This window comes from Vanessa tameamea, chromosome 3 (assembly GCF_037043105.1).
Source record: "Vanessa tameamea isolate UH-Manoa-2023 chromosome 3, ilVanTame1 primary haplotype, whole genome shotgun sequence".
NCBI lineage: Eukaryota > Metazoa > Arthropoda > Insecta > Lepidoptera > Nymphalidae > Vanessa > Vanessa tameamea.
In genome coordinates this window covers 2,685,108-2,712,794 of record NC_087311.1, presented here as the reverse complement: position 1 = coordinate 2,712,794, position 27,687 = coordinate 2,685,108, and the positions used below count along the sequence as shown (strand labels likewise).

General features: G+C 39.0%; 3 protein-coding genes across 6 annotated transcripts in view; 1 reads left to right on the top strand and 2 right to left on the bottom strand.

Moving 5' to 3' along the window:
• Window positions 1–803: 803 nt before the first annotated feature.
• LOC113397568 (probable arginine--tRNA ligase, mitochondrial) lies at window positions 804–2,836 on the bottom strand. 2 transcript variants are annotated; one of them, XM_064218057.1, is made up of 4 exons: window positions 2,648–2,836; window positions 2,196–2,526; window positions 1,422–2,132; window positions 804–1,342 (listed from the first exon to the last, which is right to left on the bottom strand). In XM_064218057.1, the coding sequence occupies exons 1-4, from the start codon at window positions 2,711–2,713 to the stop codon at window positions 843–845; spliced, it is 1,608 nt and encodes a 535-aa protein (XP_064074127.1). In that variant the 5' UTR covers window positions 2,714–2,836; the 3' UTR covers window positions 804–842. The 2 variants fall into 2 exon arrangements, with proteins under 2 accessions (XP_064074127.1, XP_026491767.2); XM_026635982.2 differs by having other exon boundaries at window positions 1,422–2,526.
• Window positions 2,837–3,394: 558 nt separating this feature from the next.
• On the top strand, window positions 3,395–12,866 carry LOC113397097 (WD repeat-containing protein 19). Its single transcript, XM_064219647.1, has 21 exons — window positions 3,395–3,572; window positions 3,687–3,844; window positions 3,996–4,220; window positions 4,610–4,820; window positions 5,151–5,431; window positions 5,524–5,783; window positions 5,967–6,187; window positions 6,266–6,388; window positions 6,487–6,674; window positions 6,983–7,189; window positions 7,516–7,727; window positions 8,235–8,322; window positions 8,751–8,939; window positions 9,028–9,912; window positions 10,059–10,167; window positions 10,466–10,615; window positions 10,903–10,996; window positions 11,070–11,179; window positions 11,257–11,424; window positions 12,453–12,529; window positions 12,604–12,866. Exons 1-21 carry the CDS (start codon window positions 3,558–3,560, stop codon window positions 12,713–12,715), a joined length of 4,083 nt encoding a protein of 1,360 aa, XP_064075717.1. The 5' UTR covers window positions 3,395–3,557; the 3' UTR covers window positions 12,716–12,866.
• Window positions 12,867–13,007: 141 nt separating this feature from the next.
• LOC113397098 (protein shank) overlaps window positions 13,008–27,687 on the bottom strand; it is a 205,527-nt gene continuing 190,847 nt past the window's right edge. The window contains exons 7-26 of one of the 3 annotated variants that reach the window (XM_064219700.1): window positions 26,043–26,362; window positions 25,523–25,717; window positions 25,170–25,236; window positions 24,132–24,383; window positions 23,521–23,694; window positions 22,770–22,891; window positions 22,127–22,227; window positions 20,938–21,142; window positions 20,053–20,155; window positions 19,852–19,962; window positions 19,531–19,623; window positions 19,224–19,319; window positions 18,927–19,056; window positions 18,700–18,823; window positions 17,815–17,923; window positions 17,437–17,585; window positions 17,223–17,345; window positions 16,800–16,918; window positions 14,448–15,696; window positions 13,008–14,407 (exon numbers count right to left, since the gene is read on the bottom strand). In XM_064219700.1, the coding sequence (XP_064075770.1) occupies window positions 15,141–15,696; window positions 16,800–16,918; window positions 17,223–17,345; window positions 17,437–17,585; window positions 17,815–17,923; window positions 18,700–18,823; window positions 18,927–19,056; window positions 19,224–19,319; window positions 19,531–19,623; window positions 19,852–19,962; window positions 20,053–20,155; window positions 20,938–21,142; window positions 22,127–22,227; window positions 22,770–22,891; window positions 23,521–23,694; window positions 24,132–24,383; window positions 25,170–25,236; window positions 25,523–25,717; window positions 26,043–26,362 (3,149 nt within the window). In that variant the 3' untranslated portion in view covers window positions 13,008–14,407; window positions 14,448–15,140. Of the gene's footprint in view, window positions 14,408–14,447; window positions 15,697–16,257; window positions 16,352–16,799; window positions 16,919–17,222; window positions 17,346–17,436; window positions 17,586–17,814; window positions 17,924–18,699; window positions 18,824–18,926; window positions 19,057–19,223; window positions 19,320–19,530; window positions 19,624–19,851; window positions 19,963–20,052; window positions 20,156–20,937; window positions 21,143–22,126; window positions 22,228–22,769; window positions 22,892–23,520; window positions 23,695–24,131; window positions 24,384–25,169; window positions 25,237–25,522; window positions 25,718–26,042; window positions 26,363–27,687 lie in introns of those variants that run through there. The other 2 variants (XM_064219706.1, XM_064219714.1) reach the window with 2 other exon arrangements.

Here is a 27,687-nt window from a genome sequence, read left to right as displayed (position 1 = left end):
TTAATATTTAATAGTATTTATTTTTGCTGTTGACATACGAACAACATACTCCGAAAATTTGAACAGACAATTTACTTTCATGTTTATTTTGCATTAATTAAGATGAATAATATAAAGTTATATTATCATACCAACGGTTGTACCACTACATTTGTATCATATTTAGGTAAGCAATGTAGTAAAAAAAAATTTCGAATGACTTAGAATTGATATCAAATGAAAGTACCCCTTTTTCTGCTCATATCATGCAATAAGTGCATTATTTAATATAATATTTTTCTTATAAGATTTCTCTCAGATCTTGCTAAGAAACAATAATGTAAAAATGCTGTGTACTATTGTATGTATATACTTTTTATTTTTTAGACGAAATTCGATTACTACTCCTCTTTTTAACAAAGTCAATAATAATAAATACCAAAAATGGAGAAATTAACGATCATCGATGCTTCGTATCAATCATTATTAACATTAATCTATATTCTACATGTACTCTGTACAATTAAGGCTAGCTATTCACTTCGTCTCGTCAATCATCACCAGATCTTGAGTAATGTAACTATAAAAAATATAACAATAATAACAAAGTTGTTTAAATTGTAATTAAATGAATAACTTATATGTTATAGATGTAATAATTATATATTTTTATGTATATTTTGCCAGGTATGTTTAATTTAGCTTTAAAGTAAGTCATTTAATTATTATTTATCATCAAATATTTTAGTATATTTTCATTATCAGGGTTACCCTATAAAAAAAGGGATAAAAGTGCAATATTAAAACATTTATTGTAAAATATTCATTTATCTTTAAACTGGTGAATGATGTTCTTTAAAAAATTACATTTCATATAAAGGCTTGACACCTAAAATTTCCAAGCCTGTCTTAATTACAATCCTTGCTGAATGAAAAACTAGCAACCTTTGAGATCCTAGATCTTTATCAACATTTTTAACTTTAAGGTCATTAAACATTCTATTTACATGTCTGGCTAAACGAAATAAATAATTAACAATGATGCAGGCTTCTTTTACTTTTAATGATTGATTTAGAATTTCTTCAAATCTCGCTAATTCTGCTACAACTTCACCAATGATTTCTTCAGTAAGACAGTCTGGTTCACAAAATGTTGGAATTGTTACACCAGTATTGTTTTCTAAACTCCAAAGTCTACAATGAAGATATTGCAATTTGATTCCACTATCTCCTTCACTCTGCAGTGCCCTGTCCCAATCAAAAACATAGTCTTTTTGTCTACGCTGTTTTAAATCATTTAATATAACTGCTGTTGTACCAAGTATGTCACAAGTTTCTTCATTTATAGCCGATGTTCTAGTATCTGAAATGATTACATGCAAAATAAAATTAAAAAATGTATTAAATAATAATTAGAAAATGTTGGTATAGATGAAAATTACTTTTAGATTCTTGTTGTTTTTCAAACATTTTCTGTTTTGCTTCATCTAGTATATTGTTGAGAAACACAACATTTCCACTTCTTGTACTCATGCCTTTAATTCTACCAAATTTTACATGTTCACAGCCTTCAGTGCATTCTTTATTTAGTTTCCCAACTATGTGAAATACAGCAGCAAAATGATCAGTTTGAGCATTGTCTACCACATATAGCATCCTATCAAAACTATATTTTTGATACCTATCTAATAGTGCAGCAATGTCTCTGGATAGATATAGAGTAGAGTTATCACTCTTTAAAACAGTGATAGCCCTATTGTTAAATTCTGCTACTTTCTTCCCTAAATCATCAGTAGTGATAATATTTTGATTCTCTAATGTTTCCATTAATGTCTTTATTGCGACACCATTGTAATCCGATTCCCAGTGATAATCATCAAATGTTATGCCTAATCTATGATATATTTTTTCTAGTTCTTGGACAGTTATTTCACGAATTTTTCTCCAATTTTCCAAGTCAGACCTTCCTTGCTCTATGTCGGAAAAGTATTTCTTAGCCTGTTTTTGTACATTATCATCAATGGAAGCCAACTTGTTAGCATGCACATATACTTCATACAAATTTTGAATAGGATTATTACAGAGATCATGAACTGCAATTTTTTTCTGTTGCAGGCCATACTGCAAAAGACCAAATTGTGTGCCCCAGTCACCTAAATAATTTAATTTTACCACATCATTGTGATAATATTTATTTATATTTGCAATAAAATTACCTATTATTGTGGACCTTAAATGGCCCACATGAAATGGTTTTGCAATATTTGGTGAACTAAAATCAATAACAATTTTCTTTGGTTTTGGATTAGGCAATGGTTCATGACTAATGTTTTCTAAAACATATTTTACAAAAAGATTCCTGTCTATATCCACTGCTATCTGCTCACGGTTATCGCTTTTATGGTTTTTATTTCCTTTTTCTAATTTATGTATGCTATCACTTGCTAAATTTACTATGAATATATTTTCTTTATGCTTATACGAAACATGCATATGGTTAAGATTTATAGTATTTACGTTTGATTCCAATCCAGATTGTGTAAAAACCTTAAAAAAGAATTATTAAATATTTGTAACCTAAATGAACAGTACTTGTAAAACAACTAAAACAATCATACCCAATAAAACAATAAGAATAAGTTACTAATTTAATCAAAACATATTTTACCTTTCGTAGTAAAATTCTTTTTAATTTTGTAACCATTGTGATTTCGTAATTAATATTGCTAAACATTCATTTTCAACGTAAAATTACCGGTTGAATTATAAATAATTGTATATATTTCTTCTGATTTGAAACAATTAAGTATTTAATTTTATTTATAGTAACAAGTTAATTCATATATTTATGGCAATTAGCAGGTAAATTTATCTATTTTGTCAATATTGAAAACTGAAAATATGACACTCAATAATACAGCAACACCATAACATATTATTTTATTAAGCCAACTTTACACCTTGGGTTTAATTTTGATGATTTTGAAAATAAATTATTTGACGTTATATTGTGTTATAAATTAATACTATCAAAATCAATCATAATTGTTACGTTTCACTCCCCTTCCTGATTTTTAATTAAGTGTTAACTCTATGTTATCACATAAGGTTGTTTATGACATTATATAATAATACTATATATTCACATGTGGTATCTAAAATATGATTTGAATAATGCAGACAATCTTCGATTTGTAATGAATTATTATATTTGAAGTTTTATATAAAATTATAAATGAAACCACTATGTGTAGGACCTATTTTTATAACGAAATAAGGACTTTTACGGTTGCTTAGCAACAGCCGTCAACCAACAATTATAAACTTTTTAACATCTTTAAACTAACAATTATTTAAAAAGTTTAAGCAAAGATAATACAAAATTTAATTTATAATAATAATAATAATTGTAAAACAGCTATTAATCAAAAAGCGACATATAACTTAATATTATTTACTAACTTAATAAAAAATGATTACTATTCTGCATGGATGCCAAAGATAAAAAAATTGACTCCTTTTTTAAATTTGAGCTATATTTTGATGATTCCTATCTAACAGCTAATAATAAATTATAAATGTACTCTCCAAAAGTAAGTTTGTTTCATTATATACACTACATTACACATTTTTACAATCTATACTTTAGTAACTGTCTGTTTTTTCTAATGTTTTACCCCATAAGTTAAAAATTAAATATTTTGCAGTTACTTTATACTATTGAACAACCTCATGGCCTTGGAGAGCTATATTTTTTATGGCAAAAGGGGGAGTCACACTCCTTGCTTGCAACTACTGGTACGGATGCCACAGTGGCTATTCATGATCGATCAGGCCAATTGCAGGAGAGATTAAAACTCTCGGGGTGAGTGTTAATATATAAAATATTCCTTTCATTATTTTAGTAAGATTTAAAAGCAAATAAATCAAATGATTAATTCTCACTTTTAAGTTGCTTTGTGTGTTGAAACTTTATTGTTATAAATATGCAACAATAGTATGTTTTTTGTTTTTAGCCTTTGTGCGGGGATGGAGTGGGACAATGATGGTGACTACTTGGCCATCATTACGCCAAACAGCAACTCTGTTCTGTTATGGGAGTGCCATGCCAACAAACGAGTAAACATAGAGACTGGGCTTCGTGAACCTCCATCTTGTTTGGCATGGTCTTATGGAGAACCATTATTAGCAATAGGAACCCAGAAAGGAAACTTAGCATTATATAACCACCACACTACAAAGTAATTTAATTTATAAAAACAATATATATATATTAATTACTGGGACATAAAATCTTTGAAATTTACTTTTAAATGAATAAGGATAAAAAAAAGTCCAATATACATTTAATCCAACTATGTTTATAAGTTATTTTAAATAATATGTACTTCCATTATAATTTTAAACTTTCATATGTTTTAAGAAAAAACCAATAAAAATAAAATACTTAGCTTTTCTTTATAGTTAGTAATAAAAATAATTTATTGAATACTTATTGCAAATTAAATTTTTTCTTCTGCATGAAAATATATGTGTATGTTTGAAGGGTGTTTCAAATTTATTAGTTGATATATAAATATAAATTGAGCAATATATAAATATATTGTAATAATAAATCATGACTTTTTAGGCGAATACCCATAATAGGAAAACATACAAAGAAAATCACATGTGCGGCTTGGAATAGAGACAGCATACTGGTGCTTGCTTCAGATGATAAAAACTTATCTATCAATAATTCAGATGGAGACACGCTAAGAATGATTACTTTGCGTGATATTCCAAATGATTTACAGTTTTCCGAAATGAAAACAGATGAAAGGATTGCAGGTGAAAATACAGTAAGATCACAGTTTTATTCATACAATTTTATATTCAAATTTTGTTTAATATTCAGATTGAAAATATAAGGATCTTATATAACCTTTTTTGATGTATATAATTAATATTAATGTATATTATTTTTTTTTTTATCAGTATGGTAGGAGGACATGCAAGTGGGCCACCTGATGGTAAGACCATGACAGAGAGGTCACCGCTGACTGATAGAATACTATTTACGCAGTCTCTTTGTCCCTACTTTGTGTTAATTTATTTTCCTGTACATATAGAAAGTGTAATTTATAACTATGACTCGTAAAATCTTAGTAAAATCTTTATCTTTGTTACAGATTAGCCTTGTGGTTGGTAAGAGAACATTATACTTATACAATCTACTTAATCCTGAAAATCCTATAGAGCTGGCATTTCAGCAAAGATATGGTTCCATCGTATCTTATAAGTGGTATGGTGATGGTTACATTCTTATTGGATTTAGTGCGGGATATATAATAGCTATATCTACTTATATAAAAGAAGTGGGAGAGGAATTGTTCCAAGTCAAGAATCATAAGGACAATTTGACAGATATCTCTATACTGAATGGACAGGCCGCTTCGTGTGGAGATGGACAGTGAGTGCTGTTTAGTCTATAAAAAATATTTATATTTAAAAAAATGCTTAAGAATAGAATGACACTACTCGTTTGTAATTTTCAATATTTAGGTTGAAGTTGATAGATGTATGGAACAGTGGCGAAGTGTGCGGCTCGGTGCAGCCGGTGGGCGGGGCCGAGCGCTGCGCGTGGAGCGCCGACGGGCGCCTGCTGGCCACGGCCGGCCGCGGGTACCTCGGCGTGTACGTCACCACGCTGCCACCGCTCTACGCCGCGCACGGGACGAGGGCCGTCACGCTCACTAACTTGACCGAGCTCACCGTCTACCAGTGCATCGCCGTCGGGGACGAGCCGGACCCGGTCAACAAGGGTCAGCATTATATGACATCAATTTATAAAATTTGTTTGTGCAGTTAATTCGCAACCATTTTTCTTTTACGTCAATTATAATATCGACCTATAGTTATTCAGCCCAGTCAACGAATGGTTTGTAGTGTGTTCGAAAGGGAAATAAGAATGAGGTAATTAAGTGGTCTTATTAAATTTTCTCCAGCGGAACCAACGGCGCTCGCGAGCTACGCCGTGGCGACGGAGCCGAGCGTGATCGCGCTGGGCGCGGCGCACGTGTGCTGCGTGAGCGGCCAGCAGGGCTCGTTCTACCCGCTGGGCGGCGGGCCCCCGCTGCGGCGCCAGTACCCCGCCGCCGTGGACGCGCTGCGCGTGGCGGGACACTACGCCGCCGCCGCGTGCCGGGGCCGCGCCGTGCTGCACGCGGTGAGACCGCCCGCCGCCCCCTCCTCGGCCCGTCGCAGTATGACCACGAGAGCTGATCTTCGCACTGTGCATTCACAGATCGAAGCGCCTGACCCGTCGCAGCCGGAGCGGGATGCGATGATATTCCCGGAACCGCACATGCAGGGGGCGAAAATAGTCGACATTCATCTCACGACCGATTTCTTCATATTCGTCACAGACGTAAGCGATAAGACCCACATATATATTACTGGCTGTGATCTTCTGACCGAGAGATACCACAGATAGTAATAATAGTAAACATCGACGTCGATTCGCAGCAAGGTCACGTGGAGTACTTCGGCGTGGAGGAGTGGCGCACGTGCTCGCGCTACAAGCACGCGTGCGGCGTGGCGGCGCTGCACTGCGACATCGCGGGCGCGCGCGCGCTGCTGCGCGACGAGCGGCGCCGCGCGCACGTGTACAGCGCGCCCGCCGCCGAGCTGTGCGCGCTGCCGCACGAGCGCAGGTGAATGGAGTGGGGCGAGACAATAAAAACCTGCATGTATTGGATGACATTTTGATACATCTATCACCAATCCGTAGGAGAGCAATATGCTGAAATAAACGCCATATGTGTCCCTGCAAAGGATAGAAGGCCTGTGTCGAGACATTTTATGGCTATTATTTTACAAACATTAATACTCGATTGCTATGTTTTGATTTCATCATTCGTCTGACTGCGTTAGTTTAGAGAATTGTTAATATTACAGTACCATTGTATATGGATGTCCAGGTGACCACTTATTCATCGTAGAAAAAATGTTGACGATTCAGTTATAAGGGCGCCATATGGGACATCTGCCTGTCGGACCGCAACGTGTTCGCGGTGTACACGGGCGACGCCGTGGACACGTACTACTACTCGCCGCACTCCACCCACGGCTCGCACGTGGACTTCATAGCCAGCACCAGCCTCCTGCCCGACCAGATACCGCTCATCTTGTTCTCCGGTGACGTGTACGTGTACGCCAGTGGGGGGAAGTGAGTATATAAAACTAAATTTTACCAGGTATTACTTTAAATCCTAACAATCATTATATTATTCACTGAAAACAAACAGACACCTCAAAAGTTATCCAAATTAAATTACTTTAACTTGGGACGTTTATCGCTTGTCGTTTTTCGGGAAGATATAGTTCCCACCGTGAAACAGTGGACTCGTCGAAGTTACTTCGCGAGCATTTTTTAATTTATGACATGATGAAATTAAACTTTTAAATAATTAAAATTTCAACAGTAAAGCTAGCTGTACAAATCCTGTGATTTAGAATTAGTCAAATCAGAAATACAACTGATAATCATTTCAGTGTGATGAAAGTTGCCTTGGAGTCGCATAACACGAGCGGTCTAGCCGACGTCGATACAGAGAAACGTTTGGCTAATCAGAGGAAGCACATCGAAAAGTTGCTGCTGCTGCGACGCTTCTCCGAAGCGTGGCTGTTCTGTGACGCGGTGGAAGAGGACGAAATGTGGAGGAAGTTGGGCGAAGCGGCAATTGCTGATTTGAACGTGGAATTTGGTAAAATTTGCTTATATTATTTCTTTACTCTTACCGAATTTATTTTGGATTATTGTTTATTATTGAAGAAGACGTACAGTATGATGCCCTCAGCTGTCTTTATCATCTATTCGCCATTATCAGTATTTCTATCCTCATGTAGAAATGCCGTCATCGTTAACATAAAGTAAAGAATATGTATGTTTTTATTTTATTTCATTAAAAATAAATGTTTCAGTACATTAATTGATCAATCGAACACGTGGTCGGTGGTAATTGTTTGACGATCTAAACACTAGTTTTATAATGCTTGTGTTACATAGTTTAGAGTTTTTGATTTAGATCTTTCTTACTGAATCGTCTCACAGAGAGATAACTGCAATAAATAACCTCGCGAACGCTTAAGAAATCGGAGTTGTAATTTTACAAAACTTACTGTTTTCCAAGTCATCTAAAGTCGCTTTTCTTTAAATTTGTATAGTTATATAAGTAGAAAAAATATAATGATTAAAATGAATATTGTTCCAGCTATTAGAGTTTACACGAAATTAAACGACGTGGCTATGGTTTGGGCTCTCGAAGACGCATCACATATTGAAGAACTTCCCATTTTGTGGTAAGTGGAAAAAATAAAAGCACAGTTTATAGAATGTTTATTTGTTTTAGAGAAATTCAGTTTATACAGATTCACAGGATATTTTGGATCTTGTATGAGGCCGCTTAAAGGAACCATTAGATTGTTATCATCGGTTATTAAATCTGCATATATCCAATCTTTGCATAGCTGTGTTCCAGGCGAGGGTGAGTGAGCCAGTGTATTCAAGGCTCAAGATACAAAACGACTTAAACATTGAGTACATTGATAATATGACCACTCATATACGTTGACACATTTTTATATATCACAGCTCAATAGATCTAGAATCGTCGAAGCTCTTTGGTCGATGTGAACGTTTACCACAGAGCGCAAAGAGCCAGAGCACTCGCATACGCGTCGCATACGCGTCGCATAATAACAGTCCCCCGGGCGTGGCGTGCTTGCAGCGGCGCGCTGTGCGCGTGCGCGGGCCGCGGCGAGGCGGCGGCGCGCTGGCTGCAGGGCGGCGGCGCGCTGGCGCTGGAGCTGCACGCGGCGCGCGGCGACTGGGCGCGCGCCGCCGCGCTGGCCGACGCCGCGTGCCCGGCGCGCCGCCCCGCGCTGGCGCTGGCGCGCGCCGAGCACCTCGAGCTCACGTGAGTGCCGCGCCGAGGAGCCGCCCCGGTGCCGCCGCCACTCGTGACTCGACTTCGCTGACGTTTTTATTCGTTTGACCGCTTCCAGGGCCGACTACCACGAGGCGCTCGCCAACTACGAGAGGAGCGCGATCGCCGGGAGCCAGGCCGACGTCAGGACGAGGGAGCATAATGCGAAGTGCGAGGCCGGCATCGCTCGTATGTCGATTCGGTGCGGCGACGTCGTGCGAGGTATCACCACCGCGATGAAGTATTCGCACGACGTCGGCCTGCTCAAGGATTGCGCGCAGCTCCTCGAGGAGGAGAAGCAGTACTCCCACGCGGCGGCCCTGTACGATCACGCGGGGAACGCGGAGAGGGCGGCCTCCTTGTATATTAAATTGAAATCCTGGTTGAAAGTGGAAGCTCTGATACCGAAGATCAATTCGCCGAGCATTCACTTGCAGTACGCTAAGGCTAAAGAAGCGGAGGGCAGATATGGCGACGCTCTGAAGTCGTATCTGAAAGCCCAGGACTACGAGTCGGCGATACGATTGAATTTGGACAAGCTAGACGACATCGACGAGGCTGTGAATTTGGTGCAAGAAACGAAATCGGTCCAGGGAGCTAAGATGGTCGCTAACTACTTCCAAAACAGCGACGACCCGACGTCGGCAATTAAATTTCTCATTATGTCATTGTGTTACGACGAGGCATTTCAATTGGCTAGGAAGAATGGCAAGCTCAGTTTATACGGAGAGATTTTAATACAGACGTCGCAAGCGAGGCCAGAGGACTTCAAGAGTTTAGCGCTGCATTTCGAGGGAGAGAAGAATGATCTGCTGGCAGGGAAGTTTTATTTTCATGCTGGGGAGTATAATAAGGCGATGTCACATTTACTGAAAGCGGGAAGGTTAGAGGGGGAGGAGAATGAGGCTATTACGATCGCGACAGATGTGGTCGCGGCCTGCGATGACGATAGACTAACTAGGAGGTACGTGATTGGTTTATTTAAAAATAAAAAGGAGTTGTAATATTAAATTTAAATATCGCTTCGATAAAGAGTTTGTTTATATTTTATTAAAATTTAATCGTTTTATTGTAGTGTAGTTTCTTCATTATAATTTAACTTTATTGTAGATTGATCGAGTTTTTGTTGGGTGAAGTTGATGGCAATCCACGTGATCCGCGTTATTTGTTTCGACTTTACATGGCTAAGAAACAATTCACAGAAGCAGCGAAAACAGCTGTAAGATTTTTATATTTAACATTCGTACTAGTAGCTTTGTGGCAAGCGGGTATCTTTTTGATGCCAATATAATACTTACATACGCGATTGCGGCGTCACCTGTGTTTGAAGCACCATTTAATTTTGTTCAAATTTTATACTCTACATAGATAGATTAATAACACGTGTTGGTGGCGTTATTATACCTGTTTGACTTTGTTTTCCATATGTGCTTTGTTGGTGGCCTTTTAAATGAATAAATAAAAAATAGAAATATGTTCATAATTTGAATAATAACCGTTCCTCGCGCTCGCGCCAGGTGATCATAGCGGGCGCGGAGTGCGGCGCGGGGCGGTACCGCGAGGCGCGTGACGTCACGCGCGGCCTGTGCGGCGCGCTGCGGGCGCGGGGGGTGGCGGCGCCGCGCGACCTGACGCGCGCGCTCGCGCTGCTGCACTCCTACATACTGGTGAGCGCTGGGCCGCGCCGGCGCATTGATGTATTGTTATTTCTAGCTTGTGCTGCCATAACGCCGTGTTTTAGCTTACTACATTATCTTTTCGTTCCACATTACTCTTAAATCAGGATTGAAGAATATTTTGTTTAATATTATTGCTAAGCTAATAAATGCACTCCTGTGCTCAATAAAAAATAAATATTAATATATTTTTCTAAGTGCCCTACTCAGTCGTTCCTTTATCAGAGGGTTTCCTTTCGTGAAAATGATTTTTTCGACTTTTACTTTTTCGTTCACAGGTTCGTACGCACGTGAAGCGCGGTCGGCACGACCTCGCCGCGAGGTTGCTACTGCGCACGGCCGCAGAAGTTTCATTTTTCCCGACGCAGCAACGTAACTTGTCTTTCTTTCTTGTAAATGTAATCGAAATATCAAGATCTACATATCTGACTCAAATTATTTACAGATCAAGTTTCAATCCTGACGTCAACGGTGCTGGAGTGCGCGCGCGCAGGATTGCGGGTGCAGGCGCATCGCTGGGCCCGCGTGCTCATGCAGCCGGAATACCGGTCGCAGGTCAGCTACATACTCAATATTTGTGCTAATGTAGGGGAGACCGTTACTTATAAATGTTCTTGTAAAAATAAAATCAGATCGAGCCAAAGTACGTTAAGAAGATCGAGTCGGTGGTGCGTCACCCGCCGCGCGAGGCGGCGCCGCCGGAGCCCGCCGAGCCGTGCCCGCGCTGCGGCGCCGCGCTGGCGCCGGCCGAGCTGCGCTGCGCGCGCTGCGAGGCCGACGTGCCCTTCTGTCTCGCCACGGTGAGCCCACCGTACAAACCGAAGAATATCCATTTAGAAAGCACCAGATCTTTACTTCTGCCGTTGGAATATAGTAAAACTGTAGACGATATTTATATACTTTAACAATCCTGCGACATTTAATGTTTGAGTACGATGCTCACAAGTCGTAAATAATAATCAAAACCATCTGTTGATGATGACAAAGATTATGTGTTAGATAATATGTATACTGATGATCATTAATAACGCATTTTTGTACCTGGCAACTTCATAGTCAAATAAAAGGGAGTAATGCCCCTGTGAGTAGGCACCACCCACTTATCAGATATTCTACCGCCAAACTACAGTACTCAATATTGTTGTTTTCCGGTTTGAAGGGTGAGTGAACCAGTTTAACTACAGGCACAAGGGATATTACATCTTAGTTCCCAAGGTTGTTGGCACGTTGGCAATGTAAGGAATGGTTAATATTTCTTACAGCGCCATTGTCTATGGGCGGTGGTGACCACTTAACATCAGGTGACCCATATGCACGTCCGCCAAACTATACCATAAAAAAAAATTGGAATGAGGCTTAAACTATTTCTTCCAATTTTATTATTTTCCACTGTTGTATTTTTGTAGACAAATTATTATAATTAAAATATATAAAATTAACCTTCATTATTTTCATGCCTAATAAATTCAATTCCTTTTTGAATATTAAGTAAACTAATGTAAAATTTAGGGTTTTTCATTTTAATACAAAGTCAAATTCAAAACTCAGTTATGTAGGTATGGCAAAATCAAAAAATTAAACAGACCAGACAGAACAGCCAGTGACCTAAACTTAAAAGTTGCTCGATGATGAGCTAATTATGTAGAAATAAATAATAGGGTACGCAAAAAGATATTAAATAACATACATTTAATATTTAAAATAAAAATAATTGAATTTGTATCTATTTGACATCATAGGTACGATGAAGATCTATAAGAACTTTATTATTTTCATATACAACAAAAAAATTGATTTATTATTATAAACTTGATCTTAATCTTCCCAGGGTATGCACATCATTAAAGATGATTTAACGGCGTGTCCCGAATGCGACTTTCCCGCCATATTATCGGAGTTCAAAGAGTAAGTGGTCGCGTTATCGTTTTACTGTAATAAAGTTATATTAACTATTGATTAAAATGATTTTATTGTTATAGATTGTTACGTGAAGAAGGAAAATGTCCGATGTGCGGCGAAGCCGTAGATTATAGGCGACTTGTAAAAATAGACGATGTGACATTATATTTAGACTTTAAGAGCGGCGAATAAGGTTCATATTACGATAATTATTTTTAAGTCGAATATTCATGTGATTACAATCCGTCCTTGTATTGATAAGAGCGTTGCTCCAATTTTAGAGTTTATCAGGGAATTATAAACTGTACCGATTACTTCGAAAATGAGCTATTTAATAATAACTTATTTTAGTTATTGATATTATTATTTTTTTATATTAAAAATACTTTTAGCATAACGATCGTTTTTATTTTATTGTAAACTATTATTTCGCTTTATATACACATGTAAGTGACGAGGCAAAGGCAAAAATAAAAACCACGAGTGAGTGATGAAACATTTAATTTTCATTTGAAAATACCAAGTTGTAGTTACACGTCCGATACTGAGATTCAAATGAAACGTAAAACACAATTGTTGGTATATATTATACAAAAATGCAGCGGCCTCGTCCCGAATTGCGAACTGAATCTTCAGTGGCTACACATGTTTTAAATGTTAAATCGTTTATAATAAAAGTATTCGAAAAATCAACATATACCCAAAAACAACCATAATATAAAATAATCTTAAATATTTCCAACGATGTATCAACTTATGATTATATACAGACATCCATATAAAAATTCATCCTCAATTCAAAGACGGGCCGCTTTCCCGTTCGGTTATTCTAGAATCATCAATATTGCCCTAATATAATTACTACTACCTATCTATGCCTTAAGTAGACAATACATTTATACAACTTAAATTAATGACAAGAAGATTATAACTCAATAATAATTAATAGAAATTAATTGATTGTGCTAATAATATAAACTGGGTCCTATTAAACCCGCTAAATGTTTCGACTTGAGCTAATTTGTTATTTGCTACAATTTAGCTATAATTACCCCGAGTATACACAGGGTGGATCATCTAGGCTACTATTAACTATCCCTATTTCAATTCTCGTTCACTCCAGTCTATCAATGTTACGAAATTGAATACCTGTCCAATGACGACCTTAAGTTTAATTTGCTATAATTCGTTATTATTGTATAATAATTATCAAAAGTGAGGTTAGAAAGGAAAACCACCTAACCCTGTGTATACTCAAATCTAGAATATTGAAAATATAATTCCATTCTCAGGCAATTCCTAAATAGTAAAGTCGCTGAGTCGACATTTTCAATTGCAAATTATCCAGGCCCGTTGCATTTTGAACTTTAGTACTCTGTAATAGGTGCTATAATAAAATAGCTTATTTAGGCTGAATTTGCGGCCGTTTACTCTAAGCTAAGAAAGCAAAGCTGCGTGAGATATAAATTTTTATTTTAGACCGATAATCTCCGGCATGGGTTTAAGATTTTAATTTGAAGCTAGAAGATTTTGTATTATCTATATACAAAAGTTCTATATTTCGTATTATTATTATTTTTCCGAAATATTTAATAATAATAGTACACGAGGCGAAATATGGAGATTTTTACAATACATTACTTTTACTAACGCGAGTTAGACAGTTTTATAAATTTTCAAAATGAAAATTAATTCAACACGTCTCATTATAAGCGTAGTTTTTAATTTATACGAAATTTACGCAGCGTGCTTTCTAACCTAAAAGAGACGCAAATAATTAGAGTATAAAATTTCAATATTGGTGTTAAATATTCGTAATATTTGATTCTATGACGTACCACGGTTCCAGCACAAATATATATTTTTTAAATTGATATTTATTATCTATCGACGCTTTTTATATATCAGATGTTGGGTGGCCAACTATAATAAGGATTTGTATATATTCTTTTTTTGTGACGTACTGCTGTATTTTTCTTGTGAATCTAATCTTTTTGTAGTGAAATCATGGCACATCGAAAGACCTAATATAAAAATTTACATTATAATGGAACGGATGACGCACTAAAGCATTGAATTTTTAATGAGCACTAGTCTCGGTGAGAACACATTCAAGTTGACGGCTTCGGCCTTGTACAAGTTATATTGAAAATTCCTTTCCGTCAAAAGAGTGGACTTCTCGATATATTCATGGACGAATGAAATAAATATTTTTTTTAAACATGAATAAAATTCAATAATAATAATAAACTTTACTTATAAATATTGCGATTATATCATATTCTTATATATCGTTTTCGTTGGCCGGATATATTTTCGTATATACAAATACCTAGTCCACTCTTTCGACACTCAAAATAGCTCTCGTAAAATATTTACAAATATATATAAAAATATTACAAAATCATAGACACGATGGCACTCGGTTGCGGGGGAGGGGTGGAAAGTCGAAAAGAGGAGCGAATCGATGCGAATGAGCGAATTCAGCGAGAGGGTTAAACTTTGACACTCGGAGACTACGAGGGGACCGCGGCGAGGAATGCACGGCGGCCTCCGACTCGTCGACAATAAATATATAATCTTTGGCTTGAGGCGCTCGCGCGGCGCTCGGGCGCGGCTAGTGCAGCTTGGGCAGCGCCGCCACCACGCGCACGCGGTCGCTGAACTGCGGCGGCGGCGCCAGCACGGGCGGCGCGCCGGGCGGCTCGCCGGCCGGCTCCTCGGGCGGCGGCGGCAGCTCGGCCAGCGACACGGCGGCGCGGCGCCGGCCGGGCGCGCGCTCGGGGTCGACGCCCAGGCGCTCGGCGGCCGAGCGGCCGCGCGCGGCGCCGGCGCGCATGACGGCGGCGGCGGCGCGGCGGCGCGTCAGCGAGTTGTGGCGCGCCATGGCGGCCGGCGCCAGGCTCTCGCTGGAGCTGTGCACGGGCTCGGTGCTGATGACGTCGTTGGACGACTTCACGGTGACGGAGCTGCAGAAGGAGACCTTGTCGCGCCGCGGCCGCGCCTGCGCCTCCTGGTCGGACGACACGCCGGACGACGAGTTGTCGCCGTCGTCGCGCTCGCCCGCCAGCTCGTCGCCGCACGACTTGGACGACTTGAGTCGCGTGCGGATCTTCTGGATCTCGTCGACGGAGAACGAGTGCTGCATCGAGCCGGAGCCGGAGCTGCTGCCGCTGCGACGGGGAAGCGCATCGGTCGTTATGCCGTTAGACAAGAGAAAAGCTTCGGGAGACACCCGTGTCGATGGAGGGAATGTCTGGATTACAAATGTGGAGTAGGTAAAAATGAAACAAACAAACATAAAATGCACCTCTGTAAGGAATCATCTTTGTATTCATGTTTTTTATGAAGATTAGTTTTATGATCAAATGAATGCACACTGATTTATTATTACTTATCTCATATATACTTACAAATATAAGGCGAGTTGTGCACAGGACAACAGAAAATATATATATATATATAATAACTATGTATTCCTTGTTAAATAAAAGGATTTTAACGACGGAGCATACCAAACTCTATGGCCTAGTGTTAGAAAATCCAATGATTTTAAATACTGACGGCAACACAGCCTTTCTTTGATTGATGATAAAAAAAAAAAAGTGGTTTGAAAAACATGAACAAGTAATGACAAATTAAATTGTAAGTTAATGATAGATATTATTTCACGACACAACATTTTCCCAATGACGAGGACGAAGCTTCTTTAATTTGCTATGTCAAATGTAAACTATACCTTGGAAAGAAATATGCAATCTTTACAAATAGAACTACTTCTATTAAATCCTTCCTTTCTATTCGTAAATGGTTGTGTATATTTGTGCCCTGAAATCGGAACTTCAAGTTAGAAAGGACTAGAACGTTATTACAAATATTTGTAGAAAGTATTTAAAAAAATATCTAGATAATGCATTTTATCTCATTTGGTAAATAATAATCGGTAAACTCGACAAGGGTTCAATTTGCGCTGGCGAAGCAATTTTTTTTTTTAATTTTAATGTTCAATACATTTTAATATTAAATCTTATTTTAAGTTCTTTAGGCGAAACATGACAGCTACGGCGATTACGAAGTGATAGAATATTAACTCCTAATGTTGGATCGACAAAAATAACTTAAGAATTTTCGCACATTTCAAGTCGTCTAGAAGAATTTCAAAATTGTATGGTTATCTGTATTTTCCTACTTACTCAGAAAAAGTCTATATGTCACGTGTATTGCCGTTTTATATGTTAATGGATGTCAAAAGGAAAACATACGTGTCTGCACATACCTGGTGTTGCTGTTGGCGCTGGTCTCCCCGGGCGGCTCGCCGGCGCGCTTGGGCGTCTCGTCGTCGGACTCCGACATGCTGTAGTCGGGCTCCGGGATGGGCGGCGCGGGCGTAGAGCTCTGCGGGGGAAGCACACGAAGCTCTCGTTAGTTTTATATAAAATATATAGAACCAAAATATTGTTAATGTTGCGGAGCAAATAAAATATTCGCTCTTGCAACATTTGCAACATTTGAACGTCTAACCACTCTATTTTAATTGTAATTTTTAATACTATAGCCTTAATTAAGTTCCTTATTAAAAAATATTATTTTTTATTTGTTGTCATTATAGAGTAGGTAATCAATACATATTTTTAGTATGTATATGTAGTTTAGTTTTCAGTCTATTACTTGTGTAATTAAAGCTCACGAGCTCACAGACCTGTCTCGTGAACCCCTTGTGCAGGTTGATGGGCTGCGCGTACTGGTGCGCGGCGTCGTCGGCGGACGCGGCGCGCGCGCGGCCCGCCCACGGGCGCGGCGCGCTCGCAGTCGCGCCCCGCACCTGCGCACACGATTACCTCGCGCCTATATTTTGTCTATACCGTGATGTACGAACCGATAAGGTAATGAAATAAAACAGGCAATGCACGTACGGTCTGGTCTGCGGCGGGGCGGTAGGCGACGGCGGCCAGGTCGCGCGGGGACGCGTACAGCTTGGCGGGCGCGGCGGGGCGGAAGGACGAGGCGGGCGCGCCGGGCGGCGGCGGCGGCGCCTCGGCCGGCGGCGGCCCGCGCGCCGGGCCTGCGCAGGGGCGATGACGACTCATTAGCTTTATTTTATTGATTTCTTTTATTTTATTGATCATAATTATGTTGTTCGGTCTTCTGCATTTGCCTCTGGACTAACGGCATCTCAAATGATCTTCGATACTGAGACAGATAGGCTAGTATATTGGTACACTTTTGAGTGGTGAAAAAATATCAAGTGGAAGTCGTATCGATGAGTTCGTTATAATGAGTACGCCGTGTACCGTGCACGTCCTCGCTGGACCGCGTGCGCGGCGGGTGCGCCGTCAGCTCGGCCGCGAGGTCCGGCGTGGAGTGGAAGTCTCGGCGCAGGGACGCGGTCTTGCTCCACACCTGGAATGACGCGTTGTGACGTTTGAATAAAGACCCCTGAAGTGCACTTTATGTTTGCTAAAATACATTACACTAGCCATATTCAACCAAAAGTAAAATTTAGAACGTCCGAAATGATAGGAATTGTCCAATTTACAGGATTATTTTTATGAATGTATTACTACAAAAGGGATCGCAGTGTTCACAAAAAAGTATAGACTACTAAGATCCTAGACAGAATAGAATGAAAAGATGAAAATTGAAAAATAAAACAGGGCAACTTGAATAATCGGGGCCTCAAAGAGGCTTTTCATCTACCTGCTTGCCCAAATAGTCAAGTTTAAAATAACAGTGGCCTAATTTGCAGTTGCATCTTTTTATTTAGAGGTGATAGATGTTTACTAAGAAGAAATATTTTATTTAAATGTAGTTTTATATGTGTAAACAATATAAAACTTACTTATTCATGAGGATTGTTTTACTCGTGGATACTAATAAGCTACCGAGACCCAATGCAAAATTGTCGGGACATCTTTGACATTTTTCGTTTGCTTTTGGGGATTCGCGGGGTTGATTGTCTAAAGGTATAAAAAAGTAGCCTATGTCCTTCCACGAGGTTTAAGATTGCTTTATATCAAATTTGATTCAACGGTTTGGCCGTGAAACCGTAATAGACAGAGAGACACATAGTTACTTTCGTATTTATAATATTAGTATAGATTACTGTTTTGGCTGTCATATCCTAAAGATCGTCGTCGTCGGTCGTAACTGTCGAGCGAATACAATTGTAGCCGTACCTTGCCCTTGTTCCGCTTCATCTCGGCCACGGAGGCGTAGACGCGCGAGCGCGCGGGCGAGGCGGGCGGGGAGCCCGAGCCGCCCTGGAAGGCCGACCGCGTCATCATAGCACTGTTGCTGCTGCTGTGGACGAGATTGGGGGAAACGTTACTCGGACAATAAATAATTCGATTTGGTTATTTTTTTTGAATTCATAAATGCATTCAGTGCGAGGGACGGCACTCACGCGTTGTCGGCGCCGGCCTGTCGCTGGAACAGCTCCTCCAGCTCGGCGGCCGTGATGCGGCCGGACGCGGGCCGGGCCCGGATGGAGGCCGTGCGCGGCGCGGGCGGCGTGCCGGCGCCCGGCGCGCTCGCTGCGGCCGGACGGAACGGTTACTCATTTGAGATTTGTAATGCTTTTTACTTTTCTTGATTTCGTTGATAATGTGAAAAATCTACTGATCTGATCTTGTTTATATATAAAAAATATGTATACAATATAATATCATTACTATAACAATGCTATGATGTAAACACTCACTATTGCTGCCGCCATGTAACTGAACAGATTCAGCAGACGACGACTTGCCGGCGACACTTAAAGGTTCGCAACTCTCTTCTTTTTCACCGCCATTTTCTAATTAAAAGATATTAATTATCTCTATTAACTATCTGTACATCATAAAAGGTAAAATAGATTCACTAGCTATACAACAAACTACAGGCTCCTAGACGTACAGTTTTGCAGTATAAGAAAGAGTTCAACATAACTAGTTATTTCCATAGCTATACGGGATACAGCGCGCGTGGCGCGAGTAACACAACCCGGCCCAGCGGGCGGGACTCACCGAGGCCGGCGACCATGGACTTGGCGCGCGCGCGGCCCACGCTGAGCGTGGTGCGCGGGTCGCGGCGCGGCGGGGCGGGCGCGGGGCTGCGGCCTGCGGGCGGGGGTAGGGTCATTTTGGTTAAAGTTTAAATCTCTCTCCTTAAGCAACATTAATGACATGCTATCTAAATAGTCTATTTATTTACAAATTTAAACCATTTGAAGACTTTCATTCATGATGCTCCTCAGTAACTACTCTTTACCACTAACTAATTAGTATAGGTATCGTATCGTATATATTAGTTAAGCCTATTTATTAAATTGAAAGAAAATAACATACCACCCGCCGCTTTCCTGGGTAAGGTGGCGGCATACGGCCGCCCGGAACTCGACAGTTGATTTTGTGATTTACTCGTAGGCACGGTACACATGTTGATCTCATTGCTGACTGCTGGAGGCAAAGTAATATTAAAATATTATGATGAATATTCAATAAGTAGCAAGCCCCGTAATTCAATGGGAAAAATACTGCCGGGGTTACCGTGCGCGAGCGATACGACGGTCATTGAGACGAGCGCGCCCGAGCCGCGGATGAGCTCCACCACGTGCTCGTGCGAAGCCGCCGACACGTCCTCGCCGTTGATCTGGGGGGGGACGGCGCACGTGAGGGGAGGTACTCAAAACATTCAGGTGTTTCTTCATGACATCTCAATCAATGCATAAAAATTACCTCCTAAGTATGATAATATGTATGATTAACTTAAAATAAAGTTTAATAAATATATTTTTTTTAAAGACAGTTATCAAATCACTGAACCAAATTCGTCGTCGCCAGAAGAGTCGTATGATGTTAACTTTTTGTACTGTAATTCCAATTTAAGTCTTGCTATTTCGAATTAACTTATATAGGTTACCAATTTTGTTTTTTTCCATTCAATGTAACATTAAAAAATAAGTTGTATTTAATTAAGATACTCTGTATCTAAGGTGATTAAAAGCAATGCACAGTAGTTAACAAACACACACAAATCGAAAGGTCTCCGAATATAACTATGTATCCATGTTTACTAACAATTTAAACATAATATCCTAACGTTATTTTTGATTGTCTGTTTGTTTCCTTCTTAATAAAAAAACAAATATGACTGTATTGATAGTGTCATTGTCGACTTTATTCCATCTCATCAAATGTATCAGTATCGATTAAATAAAATAACACGTTACATTCGTACGTTCGATGTAAGCGCCTCTGCTCAATCTTTCCCTAGTTTAAGAGACAGTATTTAATAAAATTTAACCTATAAAAGCATTATATAGAAAAACTTTATATTAACGGATCGATCTTGTAACGAGTGTTGGTAAATAAATGAGTCAGTGCGTGTGTGCGAGCGAGCGTGCGTGCGTATGGGTGTGTGCGTGCACCGACCGCGACGAGGAAGTCCCCCTTGCGCAGGCCGGCGCGGTCCGCCACGCCGCCCGCGTCCACGTCGTCCAGGTACTGCAGCGCGGGGCAGCGCTCGGACGGCCGCAGCTCCATGAGCGGCGACGACGCCTTGGCGCCGCGCAGCACGAAGCCGAACCCGCGCCGCGCGCGGTGCAGCACCACCGTGCGCGTCTCCATGTTGCCGTACCTGCGCGCGGGCCATGGATGTTTTAGCACCCGGAGGAATCTAGTTTGTTCATTCGCAACGCTATAGACTTCGGAAATCGACTGATTTCATTTTAAATCGAAATATTATTTTTGTTACTTTAGGTACTCTAAACGTCATTATTGAATCAAATTTAGGCGGACACTTTTGTAGGAGTTGATGATAATGAATACGTACTGTTTGCTTTTTGTAAACAATTTTCGAAGATTTTTTGAGGAACATATTGATTTTAAACCGAGAGAACTAGTGACGACCCGTTTATAGATATGCTTCGGGATGCACATTGATTAAAGGTCGATTCACGACTAACAGCTTGTTTGATACATATTGTAATTGTTTATGAAACTTCATCAACATTTGTTTATATTGCAATAAATTTTATCAAAACAATAACCAAGTTTTATTAAACAGATTAGTATTTTATATTAACAATTAGATCCAGCTCTATGACTGCGTATTTAGTATGTTTTAAGGCTTCTGACGAAGTCCTCCTTGTCGATTTTGAACACGACTTATAGACGAAACCAACTACGCAGGATATAGTATTTATCGTTGTGTCCAAGTGCACGTGTAGAAGTGCACTATCTATGTTCAATTCTCATAATTCGATGGGACGGAAAATTCGACTCAATCGGAAAGAGTTCGGAGTAGTTTTACTCGCAATCATTTGGCGTGAAGGGGCGCGCCGTAAGTGAACAGATCACTGCCAAATTTCTAACAACAGATTGCTGTAATTTTTTTTAAAGAAAAGCGCAATAATTTTTTTGAACTAACAGTATAATTGCACCCAGGAAAGAAGAAGAAGTGTTATCTTTCTTGAAGTATTATTGCAATGGAATAGATTACTTTTGTTTTAAATAGTTTAAATAATAAAAACATTTTAATTGATATATGGTGTAGTTATTAGTGTAAGCGGTTAAGGTTTAAAGAAAAAAATGCTTACATTTTTACTAGCCGTGTACTTACGATTTCTTTATCCTAGGTGCAGTGGCACTGTAAGTTTTACTCAGTGCCATCTCTCTCCGACCTGTTACCCGTGAATGGTGGATCGGTCCCGATGAAAGGACCTGAAAATAGCAGCAAAAAAATCCAAATGAAACGTTTTGTTACGTATTAAGAAAATCTGATATTTTCTTTGGTCGGACAAAATTTTTTATTTTCTTAATCACGTTATTACACATCGCCTGTTATTGCAATCAAACCCGTTGAAGCTAATTTATAACATTCAGTACATTTAAAAACCCAGAATATACTAATAGTAAGTTTGAAGTGAAGCTATAATATAACCGTTAACGAAAATGGATTTAAATTTCAAATACTACATGCGATTATATATGAACCTATTTATGAGGTACATTAATCAATTACAATTAACTGCATACACTTTAAGTTTGTATAGTAATGTAAAAAATACATGATTTTATTACACAAACGATAATATGTTGTCGCCAAAAGAATGAATGGGTTTGTGTCGTTTTTTTTCCGGTCTCTTACTGAAACGCGAAGCGGCGGCATAGTGTTCTTCGTCAATTATTTTCTTATGGAACGCAAAATAGTTGATCACATAATAAACACCTAATTTGCTTTCCATGTAAAGCTATGTACCCACCTGGTGCAGGTGTGCGTTTTGCCGCAGCCGCACTTCTTGCACGCAGTGCGCGGGAAACAGCCCGCTAGCTGCCGAGCCTCGAACGGTACCCTCCAGTAAACCTTCATCCGTTGCTCCCGTTACTGTGGCAGTTACATGTGGTTGGTTATGTCTATGGTTTTTTATTAGTGTCATAGCCCAGAATTAAAAAGAGTTTTTGTTTGTCATAAGAGTAAAATTTTAAAAACATTTATCGGCCGATCTTTTTTTCGTTAACGTTTCAGTGAAACATTTGTTACCCAATTTAAGTTCATTTCTCTTTATAAACACGTTGCATTATAGGAATTTTATTGATTATTTTATTCATAAAATCATAGAGATAAACATAAATTAAGCGACACTTTGAATCTTATAAAAAAAGTTTGTTATTTTTGTGAATGTGTTTGTTATTCATGTATGGACAAAAAATGTTTGTAATGTGTTACATGAGTCTTCAGAGCGTCTAATGCCTGTATTCATTCTCTGTTTTATGCATGTTAGTCAAAAATTGCAAACATTAAATTAGTCAGTGCAATGATCATTCACTTTCTTGAGAATAGGACAACGTTTCGTTTTACTTATAAGGTTGAATAAATATTTGAGGGGTTTTTTTATTTGAAATAAAATTATATTTAAATCTAACACTAAATTATTTTTTTTATATATTTCACATTTACCCCCTTACATTTGAATGAATTTCAGTTCAAATTGCAGAGCAAAGATTCGACTTTACCTTCGATGATGTCCCCCTGGTTGAGGCGCAGATGCCCGGGCGCGGCGGGCTCGCACGGCGTGAGGCACACGACGGTGGCGCCGCCCTGCAGCGAGCACGTGGTGGTGTCGGACGTGCTCGTGCCCACGCCGCTCGAGTCCGAGATGATGTCGCTAGTGTCGCCCGCGCTCTTATCTGCCGACACGTCCGCGCTCGCGCGTCATTTCCACCGTCACGACATTCGCCCGGTCTCCGTTTCACTGACTACTTTTTCGATTTTATACATCGACGTTTATTTAGTCGGCAGCTCGAATCCTTCTCGGACTATTCGTAGGTACATTTTTATATTCCTATAGCTTTAATTATTATTATAATTTTAATAGTTATAGTAACAAATCACACATCTATAGATTTAGATCACGCAAGGGTCGAAAGGATCCCAAAGAGAGAAAGGTAACCCTAAAAACAACTCGAAAGGAATGAAGCGAACAAGCGGACCGTGGAAACATCTAGATTATTTACATTTACACAGAACATGCAACGATGGTTTCGTGAGTGGTCGGTGCATGGTGATGGTTGTTCGTCGCACGGACGCGCGTCGCGTGCTCTGCGTGGGCGGAGTGACGCTTTACCTGTGAGTATGCTAGCGTCGTCCTCGTGGCTGGGGTGGCTCGCGTCGCTGATGCTCGAGGAGGCGGACGAGAAGGGCCTGTCGAGGCTGCAGGGCGAGTGCGTGGCGCCAGGCGGGCGGCGCAGCAGCGCGTCCAGCTCGGCGGGGATGCGCGTGGACGAGGCGAGCGAGGAGCGGTCGCCGGCGCTCCACCAGCCGCCCCACGCGCCCGATCGCCTCCGCGGGTTGTAGCGCGGTGGACCGCGAAACGGAACTGTAATCGTTTCGTTACCAACCGAACAAACTAATAGTAAAAAAAAACGTGCGGGAAAATAATTCGAAAATCTCCCGGAACGATTGACGACAATCGAACGATGAAAAAATACTGAACTTAAAAAAAAAGATAACGTGCTATAAAATAAATATTAAAACATATTGTGTACGATAAAATATTGTTACCATATAATACACCTGTATACATAATATAATACTTAATTCTACGAATCGTGTTATTTATACGAGGTTACGTTTGACGAATAAGTGTCTCTCGTGTTACAATACTCTGTAATATTTAGTATACAACCATCACCATTATGATATAAAGCAATGGAATAGAAATAATAATAACTTGATATAGATAGTATGGATGGTCTCATGCAATAGTTCAACATTAAATCAGCTATGCTAAATATATAATAAATTAAAAATACACACTATGCTATATAAAAGCTGTGTTCTTATATTTAAATGTATGATATAATTTTAGTCACTATTGATATTCACATCTGCGTCAAATAGGAAAACATCGGAATCATGTATAGAGGAAATAGGGGTTTGCTTAAGAATATCAAAAAGACAAAAAGTAATCCACGACATCAATACAGTACATTTATAAATTAATATGTTTCAAATGAAAGCGTACCTAATATAAAATAAAAGTTCCAGACCAAATTTGGCGCAGATAGTCAAAAATATTGCGCATAGTCCCATCCAATATAATATAATTATTATAAAGCAGCAGCCACAGGCCATGCACATATAATTAAAGGTTCTGACTCACCAACTTCTTCTGATTTGTAATTCTTTATCACCTCTGCCAATTCTAAATTTCCAGCTATAACTGCGACCTGTAAGTTTATGGACTGAATTTTAAGTAACGTTATGATAATAGTAGAAATAAGTATTTAGTAACGGTTTTCTTCTTCTGTGACATTTATAAAATTGTTTTATACGACTTGAGAATTAATTAAAGCCTTACAACATAACATAAAAAGCACTAGATGATGAATTTATTTTCATTAACTTCTAACCTAGGGATCGGATGAAAGTTCGTGATAGGCCATAAAGCCAGGTTTACAGATGACCCAAAAACCAAGCGTCTTATAACCCAGAAATATGGAATAGACGATATACCTGATACGGCGTCTGGTTTGCAAAGTTCAACGATTCTTTGTCACAGCCTCTGAAGAGTAATTGTCTCGCGCAGGAGTCTTGTGCGTTGACTGCACAAACGTGCAATGGTGTGTTACCGGACGCATTGCGTCCATTCATATCCGCGCCGTAGAACAGCAGGTGGTCCAGATGTTGAACTAAGCCATTTCGACAAGCCTGGAATTTTAGTATTTGACAATGAGTTATCAAAATCGTCGATCGTATGAAAGTACAAATGTTTTTTTTTTTATTTATCTTTTTCCCTAATTTAAATCACATTCATTATCACATTCATCATTCACGTTCATTTTGATATATACATTCGTCATCTAAGGGAAACGCTAAGGTAAGACGAATTCCTACGAACAGAACATTGCATCAAAGTTCAAACTCTTAAGAGCTTACAGCATAAAAAATACTCAAATAAAAAAATCCTTCTCGTAATCTTTAATATATATGGGTACATTATAACAATACATATAAAGTTAAATGTGTTTCAGACCTGATGAACTTCTTGCCATCCCTGTAAATCAGTGGCCCCAATCGTCGCATGATCGTGGAGTAACGTTTCACACAATAAGGGATCGGTTTTGTTCGTTACTGACAGATATAAAGGCGTTAATCCTTTGCCATCTTTATAATTTGGTGACGCTCCAAGTTCTAATAAAGTTTTAACTGCTTCTAAGGAGTTCTTTTCAACAGCTCGGTGCATCGCTGTACTGCCATCTTTAGTCCGATAGTCGAGGAGAGCTCCACCATTTACGAGGGCGATCAATACTTTACCAGGTGATTTAAGGCCAGCAGCGATTGTAAGCGGAGATTCTGTAAAAATGAAAAAAAAAATGTGCAAAATAAATATTATTGAATATTATTATTTGCATGAAAATAACCGTAACGAAAAGATATTTATGAATTTTAAATGATACTTATGAAACAATATTATCATGAATAGTAGTGAAATTAGCATCAATGAGATAAGGAATAATCATTAGTAGGTAATAAGGTACCCGTTATAGTGTTAAGCCAGTTATGGGCATCAGTTTGTGTTGCACTTGTTATATTATATTTACTTGTTTAATTTGCGTTTTTAAATTTACTTCGTAATATTCATCATGAATAAAAAAATATGAATTACAAATTGAATATAATAAATAATCTTTAAAGAACATTATGTGAATAAAATATTAAAATATGTACTGTGAGTAGTCAATTAGTTTCACTCAGTCTCAAGGTCGGAATATTTAACGCGGATTATCCACACAAGATTGACACGGTATTGAAAACAATATGAACCGATACAATGGAATTCCGTAAGAATTATACTGTACCGAGTGAACAATGACGTGCATACTTCATAATAGCTGCTCGTCCTGACTTCTTACGCGTAAAATTTATACAAAGACCATTTCAAAGACTGGAGGGAATTACTCAAAGCCTAAATTTCCAAAAGTCTTCTAGAGTAGGTTAACGTCTGCGTTTCTAGTCAGACAGGACAAACGTTTTTATAACAATGAATAAAGTCTACATTTGAAGGCATAATTTATCCATTATAAGTTAGTGGTGCTAAGTAGAGGAACAATGAGAGATAAACATCGTGTAACCTATACGTTGATAACAGTGGCTTCTGTAAAACAAGTCGTTTCATTATGAATGGACGAGCCGCAAGTTATTCGAGCGAGATTTGCAACAATCGTGACTGGAGTTCGTAACTGCAGGTGTATCGTGCGCAGTTACGATGAGATTTGATCTGAACATTATTATCTATACTTAAATCTTATCGCTTGAACAATAAAAATTGTTTTCTACTCAGGTTGAGGTTTTTTTTTTTATTTTTATTGAATCTCTACTGGACTATGCGTCCGTGCTCTTGCTTAAATAAATTGATAATTTATTCTTGCTCGGAACTATTAAAAGTAATAAATAACATCGTTTCTCTGGGAACCTCACTTTTCACAAAATTATAAATATTGTTAATAAATGTAGGGGTATAGTGCGTTATAGGAATTAACATGAAAAATGATATAAAACAATGATAAATATTTGTCATATTGCAGTTTTTCTCTTTTGTTTTTGATTCCTTTTCCGAATTTTAATGTTACTACTTTGGCAATAACATTTAAACACATTTTTATATTATTGCTCTAAAC